This window comes from Hippoglossus hippoglossus, chromosome 17 (assembly GCF_009819705.1).
Source record: "Hippoglossus hippoglossus isolate fHipHip1 chromosome 17, fHipHip1.pri, whole genome shotgun sequence".
In the NCBI taxonomy this organism is placed as follows: domain Eukaryota; kingdom Metazoa; phylum Chordata; class Actinopteri; order Pleuronectiformes; family Pleuronectidae; genus Hippoglossus; species Hippoglossus hippoglossus.
The window spans coordinates 21700147-21726840 of NC_047167.1; the positions used below are offsets into that span (position 1 = coordinate 21700147).

Sequence of the window (26694 nt, forward strand, 5' to 3'; positions counted from 1 at the left end):
CTACCCGCTTCCACTTTTTACCCCAACGTCTTTTGAATTCCATGCTGTGACAGTTACTCATCCGATACAATTAACTATTGTTGTTCTCTACCGGCCACCAGGTTCTTTGGGAGATTTCTTGGAGGAATTAGACGTCCTCCTGTCAAACTTCCCAGAAAATGGGCCTCCACTTATCCTTCTGGGTGACTTTAACATCCAGACAGAGACGTCATCAGACCTATTACTTTTACTGTCTTCTTTTGCTCTCTCACTCAGTCCTTCCCCTCCTACTCACAAAGCCGGTAACCACCTTGACTATATTTTCACCAGAAACTGTTCAACATCTAACCTCCCTGTAACCCCACTTCATGTCTCTGACCACTTCTTTATCTCTTACTCTCTCCCACTAGCTCAAACTGACAACCCTACCACATCAACAGACTCTGTACCTGTCCATCGCAACATTTGTTCCCTCTCTCCCTCCTCTCTGGCCTCCTCTGTTTTATCAGCCCTCCCTTCCACTGACTCCTTCTCACTCATGCATCCTAACTCTGCCACAGACATTCTCCTTTCTACTTTGTCCTCCTCTCTTGACTTGGTCCGCAAGTCCTCCCCAGCTCCGTGGTTGTCTGACTCGGTGCGTGCCGACAGAGCCACTATGCGAGCATCAGAAAGGAAATGGCGGAAATCTAAACACCCGGACGACCTGCTCACTTATCAGTCTCTTCTCTCCTCTTTCTCTGCCTCTATTTCCACAGCCAAAAGCACTTTTTACCAAACTACAATTCAATCCTCATTTTCTAACCCCAAAAAACTCTTCATCTTTTCCAACCTCCTTGACCCCCCCAGTCCCCCTCCTCCTTCCTCCCTTCTACCAAGCCACTTTGTCAACTACTTTACAAAAAAGATAGATGACATACGCTCCTCATTTTCTAATCCTCCTTCTATAACTACATTTCCATCAACTTCATCTTCATCCCCTTCGCTTTCTTCTTTCACCCCCCCTGTCTCCCAATCAAGTTCTTACCTTGGTAACCTCCGCCCCCGACCACCTGCCCCCTTGACCCCATCCCATCTCACATTCTCCAGTCTATCGCTCCTGACCTTCTTCCTGGGTCCCCTCCTCTTCTCTCTGTACACCAACTCTCTCGGCTCTGTCATTCACTCACATGGCTTTTCCTACCATAGCTATGCTGATGACACCCAACTAATCCTCTCTTTTCCCGAATCTGAAACACAGGTAGCAGCACGAATCTCTGCCTGTCTGACTGACATCTCTCAGTGGATGTCTGCACACCACCTGAAAATTAACCTTGACAAGACTGAACTACTTTTCCTTCCAGGGAAAGACTCTCCCACCCACGACCTGACTATTAACTTTGACAACTCCGTGTTAACCCCCACTCAGACTGCTAGGAACCTGGGTGTGACACTCGACAGCCAACTCTCCCTTACTGCCAACATTCCTGTAGATTCATGCTGTACAACATCAGGAGAATACGCCCCCTTCTCACCCAGAAGGCGGCGCAGGTTCTGGTCCAGGCCCTGGTCATCTCACGCCTCGACTATTGTAACTCCCTCCTGGCAGGTCTACCTGCTAGTGCCATCCAACCTCTGCAGCTCATCCAGAATGCAGCAGCTCGACTGGTTTTTAACCTAAATTCACTCACTACTCCGCTCCTCCGCTCCCTTCACTGGTTACCGGTGGCTGCCCGCATCTCTTTTCGTGCCAGTGTTGTGACGTACCTGGACATGGTGGACGTAGATCTGTCGACAGCTCGAGCTCATGGAGTCAAGGAGTCAGAGGCTTTGTTTTCACTTTTAATGAACCTCAAGGAACTTTATTTGTATATTTTGCATCTTTAGTGTGTTTGTTTTTCAATTTTCTTTAATATAAAATCCAACTTTTGTTTAACTTTAATGCACCAACCAGGAGTAATATTCTCCATTATATTGTATTTTCTACAATACAATGACTACAAAGGCTTTCTATCATATTCTATCAAATGATAATACCTTTTCAGACTTTCTTGGGGAAAAGTGAATGATTTGAATTATCAAAGGCTTCTCCTGTTTTTTTTTCTTCCGTTTGGTAAACACTGATCAAGCTTTACACAGGATGCAGATGAACATGTTTGTCTCCTCAAAACAAATCCATGCCTGCAGCCTAATGCATTAACAATGAAAGTACATCAACACACTATACAAGACCATAATAACTAAGTCACAGCTGTCAACTAATAGGCTTAAATTGATGCTGAGCCCTTTGGTACACAGTTAGGATTCAGTTATGTGTGGGTGTGGACTGGGGGTCTGAAATAAACAGCTCAGTATCATCAGTTAATGATTCAGTGTGGACTCTCATTCCAAAGCAAAATGTGTAAAGAAGCTTCCGTATGAAACAAGAATGACACTCGGAGAGCACGTACCTCCGCAGAGGCCGATTGTCCACTTTATCACCATATTACATATTGAGCTCGGATACATTTATGGACATACAAATATCTATATCATATCTTGTTTATCATATCCCTAAATGTGCCTGATTGTCTTCATCAAGATTCATTAATTACTTACAATGTTAAAGAAAGTAAGTGAAATTCCTGGATCCTCACCAAATTCAATGGTTTCTTCCCTGATCTGCACCCAAACAACTGTCATTCAACAAAGCCACAAACACTGGCACGGGTTAAAAAATGTCGCCGGCGTTAGCCTCCACCGGCCCGCACGCTTTTCTCTTTATCACATTCACGTGAATTCATCTCCTCACATGTAAGGTGACATGTGTTTAAATATGAACAGTCAGTGTTAAGTTAGCCAGGTTTGACTCAGAGGTGGCTAGCACACTGTTGGCTAGCAGGCTAGGCCAGCTGGTAGTTGACAGATTAGCTGGCCTTGGCTAGGTGGCTAGTTTTAATACTGTAGCTTAATTAAAGCTAACATTAGCTAGCTGACCAGCTGGCTATAGCACCAGTCATTCGTCATCAGTCATTAGAAAACAACATAAACTGATAAATATACTTTGATTAAAGACCAGGAATCACACATTGTAAATCTATTAGTGGAAATGTCAGACTATAAGTGTTGGAGGAGGTGTTGCCCTTCAGTGACATTTAACTGGTAATAACCCAAAATTGAGATATGATGTTGAAGACGCCCAAAACAGTTTTTTGACCTTTGACCACCAATATTGAATCAATTTATCTTTGAGTCGAAGACACATTCTTACCGAATTTGAAGACTTTCCCTCGAGGCGTTCTTGAGGTATCCTGTTCACGAGAATGGGGCCGACGAACAACCTGAAAACATTATGCCTGCAACCTGTCGCTGGTGCTGAGGCATAAATACCTTTGTACTAGAGAAAAGCAAACAAACACCATGTCTCCTCTCATGTAAACTATGTTAACTTTGAAGGTTTGGATGATGCTGCACAGAGGTGCAACTCAAGATCGACACCCGGCACAATTCTCCTATTCCAAAGTGCAAAGATTTCCATCTTTGCTGCTTTTGATAGCAAAAATAATGTAATAATATAAACCTTCATTTGACTTCACCCTGCCCTCAGGTTAAGGTGACAAATTACAAAACCAGTAATTCCAGTGTGAAGGACCGATGCTGGGTTTATGTTACAATGCCCAGAGGAGCTGTTCGTTCCTATTTTAATCTGGTAATTAAGTGAAGTCATGTGAGCAAAACCTCGTTAACAACCCTTCTAATTTATTTTTGTTGGATGTTCATGGGAAGTTTTGACAAATGCAGTCATCAGCACATTTGATTTTAAATGTGAAAGAAAACCTGTTTTCACTTCTGTGCTGTTGTCTTTAGCGCCTCAAGCCACTCAAACAAAAAAGACATCTAACATGTTATTCTGAAATCATTCTGCACAATAAGTACTTTTACTAGCGTCACTTTTTATTACAATATAACAAATATACTAGTGGCACTTATATGAACGTATTTAAATTGAATAATATACATTTATTTAAATCAATTTTTTTATTTTGTGCTATATCAACTGTTTGTCTTAACTACATCGTATAATATGTGCCATGTGATCTTTTACACTTTTATTTTAATGTCTCGGGAGCTTTACTCAATGAAAACAATGGCTGAGCCCTTTAATACACAGTTAGGATTCAGTTATGTGTGGGTGTGGACTGGGGGTCTGAAATAAACAGCTCAGTATCATCAGTTAATGATTCAGTGTGGACTCTCATTCCAAAGCAAAATGTGTAAAGAAGCTTCCGTATGAAACAAGAATGACACTCGGAGAGCACGTACCTCCGCAGAGGCCGATTGTCCACTTTATCACCATATTACATATTGAGCTCAGATACATTTATGGACATACAAATATCTATATCATATCTTGTATCTCATATCCCTAAATGTGCCTGATTGTCTTCATCAAGATTCATTAATTACTTACAATGTTAAGTTAAAGTAAGCAAAATTCCTGGATCCTGACCAAATTCAATGGTTTCTTCCCTGATCTGCACCCTTCAACCAACTTTCGTGTAAATCTGTTTGGTAGTTTTTTGCGTAATACTACTTACAAATAAACAGATTGACAGGGGTGAAAACATAACCAGCTCATATTTCTGTTTTCTTCTTTTATACCAGACCCATATAACGCTGAACAGGAAACAATGTGGTCTGTGTTCCACACCCTCTGAACACACAAGTGGGCCAGTAGAACTGGTATCTAAGAGCCGTGGGCACTGAAAAAGGATATCCCTCTGTGTTTCGGGGAGTGGCCAGAAAATGTGTTCGGCCACTTGTGGTTTGCTTTTTGCACCATTATAGCATCTGTGGAGTGAGGTCAGACATTATGCATTTTGATGTAGGTCTCACAGCTGCAGCTCCACAGCAGAGCAGCCTTAAAGACAGCTGACTCACAGGCTACACTTATATCCTCATTTGGGCGTAACCACCGCTCCAGTGTTGATAATATTTTCCTCAAGTTCCCAGTAAAGCCTCATAGACAAAGCACACGTCTTCCACACTGCGTCGCGTCTTAAACTGTGTCCGCTTGCATCACTTTATTATTACGTGAAACATTAAAGACACCGTTTTTTACGGTTGCACATTTAATGGAAACTTGGACTCCTCTTGTGTTTTACCTCATATTTTCCAGTAATGCAGTGAAGCAGATTTGATCCCATGGGATCTTGAGTTGGAAATGTGTTTTTTATGGGCTTTAACCAAGCTTGTCCACACAACATGTCTTTGTAGGACAATAAGATTGGTTTATATATGTTTGATTTATAATTTGTTATATATGGATATATTTATACATCTATCTGTCTATCTATCTATATGATATATAATGATATTAATACATGTTGAGGATTTGTCTATAATGACACATTGTTATATTTGTGTTTATATATAATATTTTGATTTATATAATGATATTTATACATGTTACGGATTTGTCTTTAGCAACACATTGTCGTGATATTTGTCTTTATATATAATGTTAGATTTATATAATGATATTTATACATGTGGAGGATTTGTCTCTAACAACACAGTGTCGTTATATTTTTGTTTATATATAATGTCTGATTTATATAATGATATTTGTACATGTTGAGTATTTGTCTCTAACAACACATTGTTAATATATGTTTTATTCATATTTTGATTTATTTAATGATATTTATACATGTGGAGGATTTGTCTATAACAACAGTGTCGTGATATTTGTGTTTATCTATAATGTTTGATTTATATAATATTTGTTCATGTTGAGGATTAGTCTATAACAACAGATTGTCCTGATATTTGTGTCTATATATAATGTTTGATTTATATAATGATATTTATACATGTGGCGGATTAGTCTATAACAACAGTGTCGTGATATTTGTGTTTATCTATAATGTTTTATTTATTTAATGATATTTGTACATGTGGAGGATTTGTCTCTAACAACAGATTGTCGTGATATTTGTGTTTATCTATAATGTTTTATTTATATAATGATATTTGTACATGTGGAGGATTTGTCTATAACAACAGATTGTCCTGATATTTGTGTCTATATATAATGTTTGATTTATTTAATGATATTTATACATGTGGAGGATTTGTCTCTAACAACAGATTGTCCTGATATTTGTGTTTATGTATAATGTTTGATTTATATAATGATATCTGTTGAGGATCGTAACAGCAGGAGGAGAGGGGAGCGCCGGGCTGACGTCATGCTGATCCTCAGCATCGGGCGGGTGAGGTGGCCACAGCCGCTGATCCACCGGTGTCATGGCTTCCTAACAGGAGGAGGAACCGCCTGAGAGGAAAACAACGACCCGTGTTCAACACCCGGCGGATCCTCATCGATCTCCCCCGGACCCTGAGCTCGGGACAGAGGGGCCCGGCCTCCCTGTTCGCCCCCGCACGGCCGCTCCTGGGCTCCAGGACACACTTTTATATCTTATCGGTGAATTTCCATTCGTGGACCGTGGAAGATGGCCGACCCGGCGGAGTGCACCATCAAAGTGATGTGTCGTTTTAGGCCCCTGAACAGCTCCGAGGTGACCAGAGGCGACCGGTACATCCCCAAGTTCCCGGGGGACGAGACCGTGGTGATCGCGGTGAGTGGTTTTGTTACCGGGCTTCACGTGCACATGTCTCCCGGGCAGAAAGTCGCCTTTTTCCGATTGTCCTGCAGCTACGGCTGTTAGCACCTTAGCTTGTTAGCTAACGTTAGCACGGGGCTGACCCGTCCGCCGCCGCCGCCGCCGCTGCTGCTGCAGGCGTCTCCCTCACATCCAGTCCCACAGAACTCACCTCACGTTCATATTAATATATTATTATTCTGACGCCAGCAGCGGTTAATCCCTCGTGTTCACGCAGAAAGTTTAAATTACCGTAAAATGTCACAGTTCGCAGTTGCCCTGTCACGGCTAACGAGCTGTCATTCAACAAAGCCACAAACACTGGCACGGGGTTAAAAAAAAAAAAAATGTCGCCCGGCGTTAGCCTCCACCGGCCCGCACGCCTTTCCTCTTTATCACGATCACGTGAATTCATCTCCTCGCATGTAAGGTGACATGTGTTTTTAAAATATGAAGAGTCAGTGTTAAGTTAGCCAGCTTTGACTCAGAGGTGGCTAGCACACCGTTGGCTAGCAGGCTAGGCCAGCTGGTAGTTGACAGATTAGCCGGCCTTGGCTAGGTGGCTAGTTTTAATACTGTAGCTTAATTAAAGCTAACATTAGCTAGCTGACCAGCTGGCTATAGCACCAGCAGACCGAGGAGCTACTGCTCAGTCATTTTGAAAACGACATAAATACTTGGATTAAAGATCAGGAATCACACATTGTAAATATGCTATTAGTGGAAATGTCAGACTGTAAGTGTTGGAGGAGGTGTTGCCCTTCAGTGACATTTAACTGGTAATAACCCAGCACGTGCATCTACATTGTGATCGAATACTTCATCCATCTTCCTTCTAACCAGGACTTTAGGTTGGGACCGAAACGAAAAAGTTTGATTCCCGAGGTGTAATTGCCCCATTTCACGATACAGACCCTCCAGCGCTCGATGGGGATGATAACATGGGCACACGTTCAACTTTGACAAAAGAAGGAAATGCCTCCACTAATGCTCTGCCTCGTCTTTACTGAATCCACAACGTATTTGCTCTGAGGTCAGTTCGACAAATGACATGCTCCACATGCCTTGTCATAATAGGCCTGTTCACTATGTCTTCGAAAACCCTGTTGACACAACCTGGGCTCATGCCGTCACACGTCTCTGCACCGTATCTGTACAGCAGGTTTGAAAATCACGTACAAAAGTAAAAGGTTTGGCCTTTTCATCTGCTTTATGACCGTAGTACTAGTGATTAAAGAAGCAAGTTCGCACATGCTATACGTGCAGAAGTCAGTGGTGTATCACGTGAACTAAATAAATCGTGGTTAAACATTACTTTCCCTTCACAAGACGCTGTCCGTCTCCTTGTGGACTTTGGTGTCCTCTGCACACCACTCTGCACACCCATGCAAACACCTCCGTAAAATGAGCTTACAGGGCAATGAAGTTGCAAATGGACATGAATCACATCCTCTTTTCAAACTACTTGCTTAGGTGCTGAGTTGAGAATACAACAGGACTATTCATGCTCTGTCATGAATAACAGAAGAAGACTAGTATTGCTGTGGTGAATTCTTGAATGGGTTTGCGGTGCAATGACTTCAGGGCTTCAGCTGATAGCAGGCGTGCCGTCTGCGCCCCTCTGGCACGATGCGGCCCTGCCCAGCTCAGAATGCCAGTCAGTCACGGTGCCAAAATACCACTGCACATTGTGAGAGCCACAAGTGTTGCAGCCCAGAGCCCCTGTGGCCTCTGCCGGTGCATCTGCTCAGAGAGGTACAACCCTTACAGTGCCCATAAGCAGCAGCTCAGGCCTCTTGGGTAATCCCCCTGTGTTTCCTCTCCTGGTAACCAGCTGTTTGACCAATCAGAGCAGGCAGTTGGCCGGCTGCTGGGCATTCTCTCCGGGTGGGGAGGGTAATTATTAGGGTGATGTACTTTGCTTTTCAGATGCTCTTGTCCACGATTATTGAGTTACTTTGCTTATATTTTCTATCCATTTAAAAATGATCTAGGGCGTGGACTCTCTTAATGGGACTGACGCCTCGGCACTGGTGCCTCATCGCTCAGCTTGTGTCGGAGCTGACCACGCTGCTGCTTTACCGTCGCAGGCCTCGTGATACTGCTTTTCATACAGCATATTCACTGATTCCTTACATCAGAGATTTATGTCATCAGTATCCAGATGAGGTGGAATCGGTGTTGTAACCGGCTCAGTTTGTGTGTGCAGCAGGTGAATTATTCATGCATCCGTTACCTCCCTGTCAGTTGTGCACCTACGAGATCGCGTCATTTCCCCATTCTTTGCTGTCACATCTCGTATTTGCCTATAACAGCCCTGGATGCTCCGCAGCAGCAGGACAGAGCTACTTTTAGATACTCTAGTGGTGGATGTGCGTGAGAGGTCAAAGGGAAGAAAAGGATTACAGAGATAACTGAAAGTGCTCCTCGTGCATTCATACAATAACACAGCAGCAATCGACACCTGTCTTTTTCCGGCCAGCTGTGTCCCAGGAAGTAAATAATAGATAGATAGATATAATAAGACTGACTTATTTTGCCGAGTAATACGAATCCAATTAGATTTAATGCAACATACAACAAGACTTATGTGGATGCTGGAGGGTAACCTTGGACAGTGGAAAAGCTTTCCATAGGCAGTATCATAACGTAGCCATGGACGGCGTGGACATGACGGAGCACTTATGAATACTCTAACTATGCAATTCACTGTAATTATATTTTCAGCAAGTAATCCCATTAGAGGGAAGTGTAGGTAACGAGGCCAGTCGCAGCGGTAACAATGAGGACTCTAAACCTGGGCTATTGTTTGCTGACAGCGGCTGGCCGGCCCGATAGTGGCTCTTGTTTTTGTCCGGGTTAATTGACGGGATGTAGCGAGCTGGAGTGAATTATCAACGTCTTATGATGCTGCTGGTCTGTGTTGCACTGAGCTGTAGATGTGACCGTCTGTCGGGCGGGGGGCGGGGGATTATGACACAAGGAGGAGTCTCAGCTGTAATACTTCAAATTATTCTCGCACTGCTTAAGTTCCTGTAGCTTTCAAAGTCAGACAGTGAGATATTTGGTGGGTTCACCTTCAGTTACAGATGTGTTTACATGTGAGACTAAACACCCATGAGTGGCGTCTCCATGGTGACACCAGCTGCTTGTCAACATTCTCTTGCTATTACATGTGTAAACACTGAACCTGACAATAACTATGTGCGTTCTCGCAACCCAGCGTGTCGCAGGGTCTGTCTCGTTCCCAAACTCCTAAAACATCAGAGCGAGAACCCCACCCATCGGGCTGGAGATGAGTCAGCTGCGACTTCAAACCTCCAAAGATTGCCTGCCATCTCAGTTGAACCTCAGAATTGCATATAACATCACTTTTAATACCCTGCGGCTTCCGTCTTAAGTCCAGCTATTGATTGCTGTTTCATTGGACTTGTGCTTTGAAGTTTTGGCAAGCTCGTAGGATATCTCAACCTACGAGCTACACTCTGATTCTTTGAAGAGGCCGGCTCTTTAGCAAGTGATAAAAGCTCAGGGTCTGGTTGAGTTCGTTATAAATGCTGAGATTGTCGGAGGGAAGTCTGAATACCAGGACAGGGATATTGATTTTCATAGGTGAACCAGAATGCTGCAACTATAGCACAGGATGAATTGAGTTTGGGGCGTTATGGAGGAAAAACAGACTATGTACTTCTACTACATGGTTTTAACAGGGTCTTCAAAAGTGTAACATTTAATAATCTTAATTGTAGTCCCTAGAAAGTCTTATGTGTGTCGCATAATAAACAGAATCTCGTTACTGGTTTACCACAAGTTTCAAGTTCCTCTCTGCCTCACGATTTCTCTCAGGAGACACATCTCATTCATACCAAACACTTGTCTGTGTTTGTCCGTTTGTGGGAGGAAGTAATACACTCCAATCTGTTTACACAACCTGTCAAAGAATATTTTTAATAAAGTTACGCAACACTGGGTCTTGTTCTGATATTGCATCCGTCACTCATTCTTCTTCTTCCTGTGTTTCTTTCAGAGTAAACCCTACGCGTTCGACAGGGTGATGGGATCAAACACAACACAGGAACAAGTGTACAACGCCTGCGCCCAGAAGATTGTTAAAGGTGAGGACTCGCCGTGTTTATAATTGTGTTTACACCCCAGACTTATTACGTAGAGACATATACAACATCACCTCAGTCTTCTTTAGATCTTGACTTAAATAGAACCATTGAATACCTCCTCAACATGTTGTATTTGGTGTTTTACAGATGTTCTGGACGGATACAATGGAACAATCTTTGCATATGGACAGACGTCATCTGGTAAAACACACACCATGGAGGTAAGGCTTACCCCTAAGAACTGGTGTTGATTTTCAAATGAAATGCATATACAGTAGCATTTGAATATAAATGGTTGGGCGACATCACAACATTACATTCGTTTACCCTGGGTGTGCAGGGGAACCTCCATGACACAGACGGAATGGGCATCATCCCCAGGATAGTTCAAGACATTTTCAACTACATCTATTCCATGGATGAAAACCTGGAGTTTCATATCAAAGTAAGCTGAGTGTGGATTCAAATATGAAATCATATTTGGGTTCAGGTTGGGTGCAGCCTCATTGTCTGATTTGCAAGTAATGAGGCTGTTTCTTCATTTACAGGTTTCATATTTTGAAATCTACTTAGACAAGATCCGGGACCTTTTGGATGGTAAGTAGCTGTGACAGTGGAGTTATCACTGAAGCTCTCATAGCTTCTTATTGCACACGACACTAGAAATAGATGTGACAGAACAAGCCGCTTTAAATCTTGAGAAAAAAAGCGTATCTGTATCCAGAACGCAGTTAATTGTTCAAAAATCATCTTTACAGGGAGTTTAAAAAGAAAATGTTTACCTAGTCCTTACATTTTGATTTTAATAGTTGCCATAATACTCAGTTTCTCAATCTTGTTTCACAAACTACTCCAATTTTGCTGAAGACTCGCATTTATTTTTACACTTAATTCAATGCAAAGACTTCACAATGCTTCCTCCCGCTTAGATAACAGATTTATTTCAAGGGACATGAACCTCGCATTTAAATTTCAAATCCTTAAAACCGGCCAGAGTGGAGGGATTTTAGTGAAGTTATTTCCTGATAGGAAATGGACTTATACTGAAGTCCAAGTCCATTTGAAATGTGTTGACCGGGGGTCATCTACAGTCAAGCTGGCTGAAGGAAAGGAAGCGAGGGCTGCATTAGATATTTCAAGCTCCCAGAAGGACGTTCGTAATCACAATATCTTAAGTTCTCCTTCAACTTCTTAAGAAAATCTTCACTTCTTACGTTTTTATATTATAAGTATCGAACTTTTGGTGCATTATTTAAAAGAAATCCACAAAACCGTAGAGAACAGTATTCTGTGTGTGTGTCTCTCTGACACATTTTCCTCTTATTTCCAGTGTCAAAGACCAATTTGTCAGTGCATGAAGACAAAAACAGAGTTCCCTACGTCAAGGTGAGCGCTAACCTCCTGTCACATTTTAATATTACTGGTCAAACCTGTTTTAATTAGGCCATTAATCTAACCCTAATGTTCTTACTGTTTATTTAAGGGCTGCACTGAGAGATTTGTCTGTAGCCCGGAGGAGGTGATGGATACAATTGATGAAGGCAAATCTAACAGACATGTAGCAGTTACAAGTAAGAAGCCATTATATTCTTAGCCACAAATATGTTGTTATAACCCCACAGACTGGAGTATTAGCTTTTGAAGCCACTACGTTTTGACCACGTGTGTTTCTCCTCTTGCAGACATGAACGAGCACAGCTCCAGGAGTCACAGTATCTTCCTGATAAATGTCAAACAGGAGAACACTCAGACGGAGCACAAGCTCAGTGGCAAACTCTACCTGGTGGATCTGGCTGGAAGTGAAAAGGTACAGAGAATCAAACCAAAGTAAAACCATCTCTTAAACATTTTTGGCATATTCAATCTAGTCCAGGAGTAATTTTACTACTAGTGTAATCTGCATTTGTGGTTGAACCATTTCCCTTTTATTGTCTGCTGGTAATTCGGATTAGGCCAGGCTCAGATTACTCTTTGTTCTTCTGAATCTTTGAGTTGCACTGGATTTTACTGAGTTTGTTGTCTATGTGATTATGTCTGGAGAGTTCACCGCATGTTGATGGAGTTTCTAACACGTGAAGGACACAGAACTGAAAAAAACCCAAGAAGAATACAAATATCTCCCCTCGCCTGAGTGCTCCAGACATTCTCCTGTTGTTGTGAACGCGTCTGACTCGGACAATCTGCCGACGACATTTTCCAGAGTTCATGTCTGTAAACTGCTCATGTGATTTTTCAGGTCAGTAAAACAGGAGCAGAAGGAGCTGTGCTGGATGAAGCCAAGAACATCAACAAGTCTCTGTCGTCCCTGGGAAACGTCATTTCCGCTCTGGCTGAAGGAACGGTCAGTGACACGACCTCAACTGACACTTACCAACAATTTGTTCAATATGTTGTGGTGTGCCTCTGTGAGTTTTGGTTTTATGCAATTTGCCCTGAAAGAAAAGGTGATTTGCTTGATGAGATCATTGAGGTTCCTACAACACAGACGCTGGTTCTAATCTTTACTACAGATCATAATGAGCCCAAATCTGTTTCTGGCATTATAATCTACCTTAGTCAGCTCAGTAAGTGTTGGATCAGCTATGACCTCAGGTGGATTGTTTTCATAGCATTTTAAAATGGCAGACCTGACAGTTAGCCGACAGAAGGGATGTCTGTTCTGTTTATCAGCTGCACAGCCCCGAGCGAGGTGTCTATCTGGAACACCAGAATCTTTCTCAGTTATCTTACTGTGAAAGTACCGTTTTTTGTTTTAACCATCTATGGCTCCCTTTGCTGCTGAAATAACTTTAACAGATAAAAACTTTCCTCCGAGCAATGTTTTGCTTTTGCGGTTTCATAGCAATTTCACACTTTTCACTTTGATCAATGATTGGTTTGTTCTACTTCCCCTCGGCTCTGTAAACAACCTGGGGCGGACAGCTGCTGATATATTTGTGATGCTCTAAAACAAATGAGCTATTGTACAGAGACGTCCCAACTCCCAACTGAGGGTTGTGGTGTCTAAAGAATTACAGCAGACTGCTCCAGCTCAGCTACTTGTATCAATAATACTGAATATTCATGTGTGTTAGTATGGTCGAGTGTGTTATTGCTCAACTATTTACATATTAAATGAAGGTTTTCATCAAACTTTTCATTTTCTGAATAATCACAGGGCCCGTCACAGTACAATTTAGTGTATTTGTCTCATTTTCTGTATATATTTGTGTGTAATTGCCAGGCCTACATCCCATACCGAGACAGTAAGATGACCCGTATCCTGCAGGACTCGCTGGGCGGTAACTGTCGAACCACCATTGTTATCTGCGCCTCGCCCTCTTCCTATAATGAGTGCGAAACCAAATCCACTCTCATGTTTGGGCAAAGGTTAGTAGAGTTTGACTGCTTTTTGTATTTTCTTTAGTTTGTCCTGAAGAAATTAAATTGAGGTCCCTTGCATCCATGCATTGTGTAGAAAAGTTATTAAAGGCCAAACTTGGTAAACTTACATTTTTTACTCCATCCAGAGCAAAGACTATCAAGAACACTGTGATTGTGAACATTGAGCTGACGGCCGAGCAGTGGAAGCAGAAGTATGAGAGGGAAAAGGAGAAGAACAAGACCCTGAGGAACACCGTCACCTGGCTGGAGAATGAGCTCAACCGCTGGAGGAATGGTGAGGAGGTCATCTCTGACCATCCACAGATTCTCATCTAATAGTCTTGAGTCTGTACTAAAGTGGACATTTTCTTTGATGGCACAAAACTAAGCTTTTTATGCACTAGACCATCCACACATACTGAGCATGATCTGTGATCTCCCGCCCCAGGCGAGAGTGTGCCAGTGGAGGAGCAGTTTGATAAGGAGAAGGCCAATGCTGAGGTGCTGGCCCTGGACAACGTAATCAACGACAAGCCGGCTTCCACGCCCACCGTGCCCGGTGTCCGCCTCACCGACGTGGAGAAGGACAAGTGTGAGGCTGAGCTGGCCAAGCTTTACAAACAGCTGGATGATAAGGTGAGAAATAGATGTCTTTGTTTAGCCCATGTTCCCCAGTCACTGAGTCATGAGCTGGGACTGAACTCTGGATGGGGCTGTACCCAAATGTCTGAGTCAGTTGCTCAAGACATTTTCCAGAACTTTTCCCTGCCAGCCTTTCCTGCCTGAGCGAGCCCATGTGAGAATACAGCAGGAAAATGTCTGGAAAATATACAACGAACGAGTTGGCGTTTTGTTGAGGTTTCTAACGTGATGGATACAAAACTGGAAGTTTATATAAATGTCACGAAGAACTTGGAACAACAAAGAGATTCTTGAGCCTTTTGCAATAAGGGCGCCGTCAGTGTCTACGTGCTATAAACAAAGACACTTGACTTCCTCAGTGGAATTTATAAGCAATGTCCTGCTTCCTGAATGCTCTGCCCAGGCGCCATCTCATGCCTGAATGTTCCAGGTATTTTCCCGTCCTGAACACGTCTGACTCAGACAATCTCCTGCTGTGTTCTTCATATGTGGGAAAGTCCAGAGAATGTCCAGGTGTCTGAAAACATCTATGGGCAGATGCTTAGTCAAAGCTTTGATGTGATAACCTGCTCAGTGGGTTCCCAAGCCCTCAAAGAGAGATCATGGACAAATATTAATATTCTTAATATATAAAATCAACACGGTTCTCTGTATTTCCTCCAAGGCCTTGATGATTTCACTGTCTATCTACCTGCGGTGCTCCGTGTCGATGCTAATGTGAGTGTGTGTCTTCGTACGTTACAGGATGAGGAGATCAACCAGCAGAGCCAGCTGGCAGAGAAGCTGAAGCAGCAGATGCTGGACCAGGACGAGGTGAGTACTGGAGGTCCAACATGACTGTAAATTAGTCAGTGTTGTAATCAACACTGACTAAATGCTGCAGCTCTTATACATTTGAACATATACATGTAATATACATAATAACACTTCTCTCCCCAACACGCAGCTTCTATCCTCCTCTCGCCGTGATCATGAGAACCTGCAGGCCGAGCTGAACCGCCTGCAGGCGGAGAACGAGGCCTCCAAGGAGGAGGTGAAGGAGGTGCTGCAGGCTCTGGAGGAGCTGGCTGTCAACTATGACCAGAAGAGCCAGGAGGTGGAGGATAAGACCAAGGAGTTTGAGGCCATCAACGAAGAGCTCAGCCAGAAATCGGTGAGGCAGGCGACAGATAAGAGCACGGCCAGGAGTGTGATGCAGCTATTGAGATGTTATTGACTGCCACTGAGAATTTCAGTACATAATGTGTTTTTAATTTAAAAGGGGAAACTGATCTTTATGAATTATGTTTGTTTTGATATTTAAATCCTCTCTTTTCCTTCAGTCCATCCTGTCATCCCTGGACTCTGAGCTCCAGAAGCTGAAGGAGATGTCCAACCACCAGAAGAAGAGGGTGACTGAGATGATGTCGTCACTGCTCAAAGATTTAGCCGAGATCGGTATCGCAGTGGGCAGCAACGACATCAAGGTACTGAGGTGGTTTCTGCACTGTTGCCATAGTAACACAGTATCGTTGCCAGGCTCTGAGAATGCATGAAGAAATTTAGGTTTCCTCTTCAGCATCCCACAATCCAGCTTTACTTTCTTATTTGTTTTGGTTGCTCTCCCTCTTTTCCCTCCTTTCCCTCCTTCCTCTTTATGCCCTAATTTTTCTCTTTGGCCTGTCAAGCAGCACGAGGGCGGCAGCGGCCTGATAGACGAGGAGTTCACGGTGGCTCGTCTCTACATTAGTAAGATGAAGAGTGAGGTGAAGACCATGGTGAAACGCTGCAAGCAGCTGGAGAGCACTCAGTCAGAAAGCAACAAGAAGATGGACGAGAATGAGAAGGAGCTGGCCGCCTGCCAGTTGCGCATCTCCCAGGTACGAAGGAATCAACTACAAACAAACAGCAAATGTACACCTGGGTGTACGGGAAGAATAATTTAGCTTCTGAATCCGCTTGTGTATAAACATGTGTGTATCGTCTTTGTTTCTCCAGCATGAGGCTAAAATCAAGTCGCTGACTGAGTACCTGCAGAATGTGGAGCACAAGAAGAGGCAGCTGGAGGAGAACGTGGACTCACTCAATGAAGAATTTGTCAAGCTCAGCGCTCAGGGTATGTTCTCTGCCACTTTCTAAGTTTTGCTCCTTTGATTCCTTTGATTTTCTGACTTAAGTCAATAAGTACAAATTAGAATCAGTCTGAAGTATAAACAATACCCAATCCTTACTAATATGGTTTCATATTCTGAGGGTTCAGTAAAAATTCACATCACTGGGTTTGTTCCTCTACGCCAATCTCATGACATTATTCTATTTTACAGAGAAAGTTCATGCTATGGAGAAAGAGAATGAGATCCAGTCTGCCAATGAAGTCAAGGTACGTCCCTCCATCCATTTTAACTGTCGACCAGAAATCCACTGTGATAACACTGTAACGCTAAATCCCAGCACCCACCTTTCATCGTCTTTTGTATTTTATTCAGCTGAACCAGATGTAAGTGTGTTTTTTGTGTTTGTGTGCTCAGGAAGCGGTGGACAAACAGATCCACTCCCACCGTGAAGCTCACCATAAACAGATCAGCAGCCTGAGAGATGAGCTGGAAAACAAAGAGAAACTGATCACTGAACTGCAGGAGTAAGAATTTTAATTTGTGTCTGTAACTTCAAGCACTCTGCTGCTGTTGTTGTGGTGGTGGTGAGTCAGTGCTTCCCTGGTAAAGGGACAGACAGAGGGGCATTTAAAATCACAGTGAAAACAATGTTCCTTAATTTAATGTATTTTAAATGAGTTAATAAGTAAAAATAAATACAGACTCGTCTTTTGTAATCGTTGCTGTATTTCGTTTCTTCCAGTCTGAACCAGAAGATCATGCTGGAACAGGAGAGGCTCAGAGCTGAACACGAGAAACTCAAGTCCACCGACCAGGAGAAGAGCCGCAAGCTACATGAGCTCACGTAGGTTTCACTTTGTTGATCTAATATGATCTAATTGACTTTTGGGGTTGAGGACAATAAAAGTGAAGCCATTTATCATCTTATAAGATACATCGTCAAAAGTAATTTAATCCACTGTGATTTAGATTTTGTGTTTAAATGTGTTTGTTGTTGTTGTTCAGGGTGATGCAGGACAGAAGGGAGCAGGCAAGGCAGGACCTGAAGGGTCTGGAAGAGACAGTGGTGAGTTGATCTACTTCATTTAATGTTTTCATGAAGATGCTCTACTCTAACTATCTTTGATTTGACTATAAAGAAACAATCTCCTTAATTGTATGTGTCTTTGTCTTACAAATTGGAATCCACATAAAGTTAAAGTTGACATGTTCTGATCTTGTCCAGGCCAAGGAGCTGCAGACTCTGCACAACCTGAGGAAACTCTTTGTCCAGGATCTGGCCACTAGAGTGAAGAAGGTGAATTATGATTTCTTTAGTTCTCTGTTATCGTAGAGTAACGATGTAAAAAAAAGAGATAAAATCCCATTAAGTTGAATCTGTTTTGCACAGAACAAATGAAAACTGACTATATAACCACTATATAAGTGGTGCTTCCTTTCACTGTGATAAACAGCACAGAAAGCAGGAGTGTACATAGATGTGTGATCACTTCTTTCTTTCTTTGTGTGTAATAATTGTGTTGTACTTGTCGTGCAGAGCGCTGAGATGGACTCGGACGACACAGGTGGGAGTGCTGCACAGAAACAGAAAATCTCCTTTCTTGAGAACAATCTTGAGCAGCTCACCAAAGTTCACAAACAGGTAGGAGTCACACCAGCAGCCAGAGATCATCCCCGTCCTCAACTCGATCTTCCGTATATACGTATAAAGCTCATTGCAAAAATACTTCCATGATTCTGAGTGTCGATTTGAACTTTCTTGCAGCTGGTACGTGACAATGCAGACCTGCGCTGTGAGCTTCCTAAACTGGAAAAGCGTCTTCGTGCTACGGCTGAGCGGGTCAAGGCCCTTGAGTCTGCTCTGAAGGAGGCCAAGGAGAACGCCGCCCGCGACCGCAAGCGCTACCAGCAGGAGGTGGATCGCATCAAGGAGGCCGTTAGAGCCAAGAACATGGCGAGGAGGGGACACTCTGCCCAGATCGGTTAGTAGGGAAAACCACAGCTTGATGGAATCATCGAGCACTTTACATATCCTGATGTTGCAGTCAAATAATATCTCCAGTCTACCTTGGTATGGATTTATTAATCCTCGGTCTCTTCTCCATCTCCTCCTCAGCCAAGCCCATCCGACCCGGGCAGCAGCCAGTGGCGTCTCCCACCCACCCCAACATCAACCGCAGCGGAGGAAGCTTCTACCAGAACAGCCAGTCGGTGTCCATCAGGGGAGGAGGCAGCGGGAAACCAGACAAGAAGTAAGTTCTGTTCGATGTTCTGATGAAAACTCTTCATTATATTCTGTTACAAAGATGATTTTAAGCTAATGGCGTCGTTTCCGTTTCTCTGCAGCTGAAGAGCAGCGGGACAGAAGGACAATACCACAGAAGAAGACAATATCACGCCCCTCGCTCCCCCCTGACAACCTGTCATTCCATTACAGCGAACAGGCTCCTCGTCGCTGCTGTGGAGCCAAGAAGGAGTTTCTGAATTATAAATATATATATATAAATATTCCTGGCCTGTACAGCTCCTGCCCCCCCCCCCCCCTCCCTTTCCTCCCTCCCTCCCTCCCTCACCACCACCACCTCCCCCTACTTCCCCCAAAATCTCACCACGACTCTTTTTCTCTTACTGGATATGATAAAAAAGAACAGACGAGTTTTAATTTACTAAAAGGTAAGATAATATTCTTCTCATCCACCGAAACCAAACGCAGTCTTGAGCGCAGCCAACGGAGAGAGAGAGAGAGCGAAACCACGTGCACGCGTCTCAAAATGTGTAGCTTCGGTCTCGTGTTTTGATTTGCACAGTCTGTTGTCAGCCGTCGTCGTCGTGCGAGTAGTTCTGCACTGTGCCAAGCTGAATGTAACGGTAGCAAGATCCGACAAAATAAAACAAACTCCTAAAATATAAAAAAAAAGGAGACCCTACCAAGAGAACTAGCTTGACCCTATAGGCTAACCTCTGTACATTTCATCATAACTGTTATTGGTTGTTAACCACACTTTTCTCTGGCTAGATTTTACATGCTTCTTTAAAGTAAAAAAAAACACAAAAACTACCAAAAAAATAACCGTGCGGTTTTTGAATTGACTAGATGGCGTCGAGCACCACTGTTCTGTCCGCTCTTGTTGTACAGATGTAAAATTGGCACTGCTGCACACAAGCCTCCCTGGAGAGAGAACTGGACGATCATCTGGGAACGGCTGAAAAGAAGGATTAAAAAAAATATGACAAACAATAATGACAATAAAAAATACAAAAAAAAAAACAAATAAGCCAAGACGTGCGACAGTGTACTGTAGATGTATTTAACTAAATACCTGTGGAGGCCAACTGTTTTTATCATTAAGTTAAAATGAAAACCTATACTCGCTCTCGGTGACTTCATGAGAAGGATGTAAAGAATGTAGAAAAGAAAGAGGAGAATGATCCCGTTAACTGAAACTTCCACCTCTTAGGACGGCCTATGCTAAGTAGCTAAATGTACTGTTTTTACTGCTGCATATTTATATCTCTGCACATCGGAGCACATAGGCGTATAGACTGAGATAGCACACAACGCTCGTCCTGTCCTCGCTGGGTCGCTGTCACTCACTCATCTCCCCTCACTCTCAATGTTTGTTTCATCAGTTTTAAACATGACCTATCAGGAACTGTTTGACACCTGCCGTATCATGATGTCTTCTCAAGGGTGCCTCACATTTCATTTTTTCTGTCTTCCCTCTCCACAAAAAGACGCGTGCGACTCAAACGTGTTGTCTCTTTATAGATCGTGGACCTGTCAACTGTACGTGGCCCCTTTTGGTTGTAAATTTGCAGAACGTACCGTGTGTTGCTGGGTTTAATGTACTGTATCTTTTCATTGTTCATAGATCGTGTAGATGCATATTCGAAGGGGAGCGGCGAGGGGGGGGCGTGTCAGTCAGTTAGTCAGTCAGTCAGTTGATGGGACAGACCCGTGCCGCTGATCAGCCAGTCAGGAGAGCAGGGTCTATAATTGCACAACAACTTTCTGTCATAATCTGGAGGAGGGGTTTATTTAACTAAATCTAGTTCGTCAGGGGTGTAGGATTTATTTTGTGTTCTGTTTTTTTGTCGTGTTTCATTTTTTAGTGTTCTTGATATTTTCGTTTTTGCTTTCATTTTGATTTCCAACACAGCTTTTTTCTTTTCCTTTGGAACCTTGTGAAGCTCCAGTGCATTGGCGAACATCTTGTCGTGATTGTAACCCTCCCCCCCCCACCCCCCAGCATGAGAACACTAACATCTTGTGCAAGTGCAATATACTGTAAAATACACTGTATATCAGTCAGACCGGCAGGTGTGATCAGGGTGTGATCAGGGTGCGTCAGCGGCGGTGATCCTGCCATGGAAGTCAAAGTCCCGCCCCTCTTCTCCACTGGCTCCACCCTCACTTACTCCAAGTGTGAGGGCTCATTTCATTTCTCTTTCTCGAGCTGAAACAGGATTTTACTGCCAACAATCAATGATAAATTCACGTTCTGGGCAACAAACTCTATGTAAGATGGCAATGTCATAAACATTTACTGCCCAGTATTTTATTGTGTATTTAAATTGAGATCATGACTTTGTAAACAAACAAATTAAAGAAACCTTTTATTGGAAAAAGGACATTTTTGGCTGATCCAGCTGGAAAAGGGGGAACGGGAGTTGGTCTTTCTCCAGTGAGACGTCCGATTGAAACCTGTCGTCTCTCCGAAACAGGGGAGTTGGGTTGAATAGCACTTCTTCACGATATCTGCACTCAGAGAAACACTCCACATTGAATATTTAACTGGTTTCCAAAGTCCTTCGAGGGAAAAACTTTGTTGACATCAGATAATTAAAAAATTAGTGATAATGACTCTGTACAAGCTGCCGGGAGGAGGAGCTCCCACGTGACAGGACAGTGTTTGGTGTCTATCCAGATGCTTTTATTCCCTCTGTGTAAATCTACTAGATTTAGTAAAGCAGCAGCAGCATGGACCTCAAAACGTTTAACCTTTGACCTCTCACCAAAACTTGCTATCAAATGTGCGGGCGGGGGGGGATTCGTAAATAAAAGCAGCAGAGAATATTTGTGGTGTGTTGCTAAATTAAATTGAATTTTGCATTGATTCTAAATTTTAAAAAGACAAAACAAAAACAAAAGTGTATCCGATTCTTTTCTTTTTTTTTTTTTATTACTGTGTAATAGTTGGTGACTTTTTAAAGGACAGTTTTGAGGATCCATCAGTGGACAAGGTACTGGATCATTCCTGGAGAACTGGGGCACAAAAAGCAGGGCTCTGATACGGACGGAGATGGGAAGTTAATGAGATCACAGTTTTGGATTGACTGCATGATGTAAATGTATGTGTGATTAAATAATTATGAGAAAACTCTTCCCACTCGTGTCGTTTTTGTGCTCAATCTAGATTTTTTAAAATAGTTTTGTGGGAATGAAACAAACAAATAGTCATTTAATGCTTGTTTCCATGTCCCTTTAATTTTGATGCTGTATTTTGGTGGAAGAGTTTGTTTATTATGAACAATGTGTAGTATGGGTAACATTAGTGTTTACTCTTGTTCTTCATAGTTTGATCTGAGCCATTTAAAATCTGGTAACACTTAGAGTAGGTAGCATTTATGAAGAGATCATAGACTTATGAAAGGTTTTGTTTCTATTAAATTTAGAATGAACTCATTAAAATAATCAACTAGAAGTCATTAAAACAACTTCTGGGTTGTCTGGGTGTGGAAATGCTTTAAATAAATATTAAATAAAGACAACTATGCTGAATGAGTCAAGAGCATAATGAGGTAAATAAATCAACATTTATCAGTAATCGGATAAAATATGAATCTACAAAAGAAATAGATGCAATAATTCAATAAAAATATGAATTTCAAAGGCACGATGATGAATAAATATTCTGAATTAACATTGATAAATATTAATTAGTGGTTTTAAAGAATATTGTGTCTAGCAGCGATGATTGTGTCTGAGAGTTTAGATTTATTTTACTTGTTTATTTTTGGCTATTTTTAGCGTAGTTGCGTCTTCGCTTCGTTACAACCAGGGGGCGCTGTTTCCCAGTTTGCGTCTGAACACCTGCGGGCTCGGACCATAGAGTCGAAAAGTTAGACAGGAGGACTCACTCTGATAGGTTCTACCGCTCATCTAAAAAAAACCAAACACATTGCGCTGCTTCAGAGTTTCTCCTAGTGGGTTTAAAACAACTTCGCGTGGTCCATCGTGTCAGCGGACGATCTGTGTGTGTGAAGGTAGTTGCTGAAGTTGTGGGAGCGGGAGCGAGGACGCGAGGTGACGGGAGCGAGCAGCGGCTGGAGCGGATCATTACACCGGAGAACCGAGCACCGGAGAACCGGAGCCCCGCGGACCCACACGCCAACTCACCCCCAGGACACAGAGACAGGGGAGGGGGACTCGGTGGACGCTCCACAGGGAAGTTACCGGGGAGTGTAACCGACGAGCCGCGGCGGGGCTCTGCTCTCCCGGCGGAGCGGCTCCCTCCCGGAGAGAAGGTGGGTGAAGGTGCGGCGCTGCCCCGGACACTCAGGAATGTCGTGGCCGCGCGGCTAAATCAGCTAGCTAGCGTTAGCACCCCCCCCCCCACGAGAAGTGCACGTTAGTGTCACGAAACGCAGAGTTAAAGGTTTTTTAACAGAGTCTCTGAAAGTTCATGTAACTGCTGACACGGCTGATAAAGTTGAAGCGGAACAAACACCAACAGGGGGGATTCGAACTGAATCCCTTCAGGAGTGAGAGCTGCTGTCTGAGCTCTCACCTGACTGAGGTGTGTTTATATCCCGGTTTCACCTGAAAGCAGCTGGAAGACACCGTGAGGTGATGGTTTCATTTACCTGGATCAAAGTCAACACGTTCATATCGACACGTATCGAGATGAAAGTCACTTTTCTTTAGTTTGAAGACTGGTTTTTGCTCCTGAGTCAAGAATGTGCTGTTAAACTCTTTGGTGGCAGAGACAAATACCTGATAAACAGCTAAATACTTTATACATCTGAGGCAGATCGACTACTTGCACAGTGTATTAGCGATATATCCATATATCTATATATATATTGAACCTTTGTGGTGATTTTGTCTTGAGGCCCAAGTGTCAGCATCAATCTGTCATGCTGCAGAAATCCTGAAATGTCAGTTTGCAATTTGACAACTGACGAAATCAGTTATGATACAGATGCTGTGGATTGGTTGAACTCTCACTTACCTTCTAACAACAACCAGGACAAATCTTTATATAATAAATCTCTTAACTCTTAACATTAAGGCATTTGAAGGCATCACTCTGTGTTTCTGACAACTGTGGTTGTTTTATTTTTATGTTTTGGGACATTTTATAAAATTAGTTATGTCATTAAAAGGAACGATTGTATGTTAAATGTTAACTGCATTTCCAAATATGATCATTAATAGTGTAATGGATCATTTGAATCACATCTCAAACCCTTCCCCCTTGTGAGTGTGAGGAGTTCACTTCATAATAGGTGTTGACATATTGAAGTTTCCATGGCCTCCTCTCAGTCCTACAGTCGGTGACCTACCTGCCGCCAAACGTGTGTTTCTCTCCTCCCTCTCTCACGAGACCCACTTTAAATGAGCTGCGGTTGGTCGGAGCGCGACACACTGCGGTTGTGACGGCGGCGGGGGGGGGGGGGGGGGCCGCGGGGAGTTGAGTTTCGAGGGAAGTTGTGGTGAGAGGCGTCTAACTGGGACAGGCCGTGCTGAATCCAAGCTGTTCAGGGCAACGTGGGCCTATATTTGGTTTGACTGCAAGTGGAGGTCACGGAGCACAACTCCGCTGATTCTGCTTGAGTCCAACATTCACTCTGTTTTTAACTCCTCCAACTCCCGATGGAAATATACAGCATGTCTCTGTTTAGCTGCTAGTTTCCACCCTCTTCACCAGGTAGTTAATGATACTCACCATGTCTGTGCCTGCTGAGCAGTAAGTGTCCAGTGGTCATTTCTCTTTTCACTTAAAAAAGCTGCCTGGTTCGGAAGAATGAAGCTAATATCTCCAGAAAACACTTGAACATACATCAGTGTAGTAAGAACCACCTAAAATGACATATAACCACATTTGAGAACAATTTATTCAATGTGTACTTTGACTTTTGATTTGGCCCACTCCCCATCCACTAACATGGAGGAGGCGGGTTTATTTTACCGCAGCCAGCCACCAGGGGATGTTTTGGCCTTTACTTTTGGGGAGTTGTCACACAATCTTTGGAGTGAATCAAAAAGTAAAGTTGTGTCTCGGCAGCTGCACAAATGACAGAAAGTAGCTCTAAACCTTCAGGATCATCAGTACGAGTGATCACATCGTCACGTTTGTTTGTGTTTAGATTTCACGATGGCCACTTTAAAGGTCAACACATCTCTCCTGACACAAACAGTTGACAGTGAAGTTTGTGAATGAACTGTGTCTGAAAAGTTAACATCATAGTTGTCCAACTCTATGTGAACACTTCATTTCCCTTCTTCTCTTCGAAACGACTCTGCAGTGGGAGAGAAGTTTTCTCTCTGTGATAAATATAACTCATTGAAAGTAATCAGACAGAGACAGTCGTCCTAACAGGAGTCATGTGAGACCCGCTGCCTCTTTCCTTCATGTTGTCCATGTCAACATCTCATGCATTTACAATGAGAAAATCCAAGCTGCTGTTTTTCCATTTTTGCTGAGGCATGAAAACATTGGAGGGTGTGTTTCCTACATGTGCTGACAACGACTGATTGTTCAGCCCATGTGAATTCAAGCAGTCATGGAGACGTTTCTTTTGCCTTCTCCAAAACATCAACCGAGGCCCCGATCTTCATGTCCTGTAGCTCTGGATGGTTTTATTCCTCCGGCCCGCTCATCCACCCCACAAGCCCTCCAGTAAATCTGATTACCATCACGTTAGATTAAGGTGCTTCCTCTTGTTTTGCTGATTGGACTCACAGAAGATTTGCGCAGTCTGCTAAATAGCGGTGCTGATGCTCGCACTTAATCTAGACAGGGATAAGTGAAAGAGACAACAGCCCCCAGGTGCTTAACCTTCTAAATCCCTCTCAGGACGAAGAATACGAGTCCTCCTCAAGTCCTAATACTGTATGTGTGTTGTTTGTGGACTTGTAGAGTTTTTCATTTAAATCATATTAGTGTCAGGAAATGATTTGAATTGAGGCATTCGTTGTTTTTGTTGTTGAGAAGGATGAATTAACTGGATTATTACAAAATAAGTGAACCTTCACTGGTTTCAAATGATTAAAATGAATAATGAATAATAATAAAATGCACAAAAATGATTCAAATTATGAACAAGGCTCATTATTCAGTTTATTTTTAACAGAGCTGCAGTTAATTAATAGAAAAACAAGTAATTATTTTGATAATTCATAATTAATAACTCATAATGTCATCATCAAAACCTTTTTACAAAGAAATGTAATTGAGGCTTCAGTCTAACCATAGACTTTGTTGTAAATAACAATAAAAGCACAAATAAAACAAAATATATAGAACTCTTAAGAAAATAAAGACATTTTCAACGTAAAACTTAAACTTTTTTACTGCTTTCCGATCTTTTATTTCCTCTTTTAGTCGAGGAAAGAGCTGTCAGCTTAATTGATGGTAAAAACGTTCATTAGCTGCAGCTCGGCAGGTTTGTTGTCTGCTGTTCCCTGGAGTCCACAAGTCGTCAGCACACGGATTAGATCGAAATAGAAAAAACAGAACCTCCTGTCGGGGCAGCCATCTGAATTAGGAGGTCGCAGGTTAATGAAGAAGGCTGCCAGCTCCTGTCATGATACGCCCATCACCCGGTCTAATGCTCCATTAGCCCGCTCTACTTTGGGTGTTTTCACTG

General features: G+C 42.9%; 2 protein-coding genes across 13 annotated transcripts in view; both read left to right on the forward strand.

The window, feature by feature from the left end:
- The first annotated feature begins 6158 nt into the window (after positions 1-6158).
- LOC117777888 (kinesin-1 heavy chain) lies at positions 6159-22194 on the forward strand. Its single transcript, XM_034612960.1, has 26 exons — positions 6159-6581; positions 10633-10720; positions 10868-10941; positions 11061-11165; positions 11269-11317; positions 12051-12106; positions 12204-12291; positions 12403-12527; positions 12957-13061; positions 13944-14089; positions 14230-14378; positions 14532-14719; positions 15470-15538; positions 15672-15878; positions 16048-16191; positions 16393-16584; positions 16703-16820; positions 17029-17084; positions 17233-17342; positions 17561-17662; positions 17824-17884; positions 18044-18115; positions 18356-18460; positions 18584-18800; positions 18935-19070; positions 19165-22194. Exons 1-26 carry the CDS (start codon positions 6456-6458, stop codon positions 19166-19168), a joined length of 2892 nt encoding a protein of 963 aa, XP_034468851.1. The 5' UTR covers positions 6159-6455; the 3' UTR covers positions 19169-22194.
- An 888-nt stretch (positions 22195-23082) lies between these two features.
- Positions 23083-26694, forward strand: part of LOC117777889 (rho GTPase-activating protein 12-like) — a 41764-nt gene continuing 38152 nt past the window's right edge. For 7 of the 12 annotated variants that reach the window (XM_034612965.1, XM_034612967.1, XM_034612970.1 and 4 more), the window contains exon 1: positions 23085-23346. The gene's annotated coding sequence lies outside the window, so the exon portion shown is untranslated. Of the gene's footprint in view, positions 23347-26694 lie in introns of all 12 variants that reach the window. The other 5 variants (XM_034612961.1, XM_034612962.1, XM_034612963.1 and 2 more) reach the window with 3 other exon arrangements.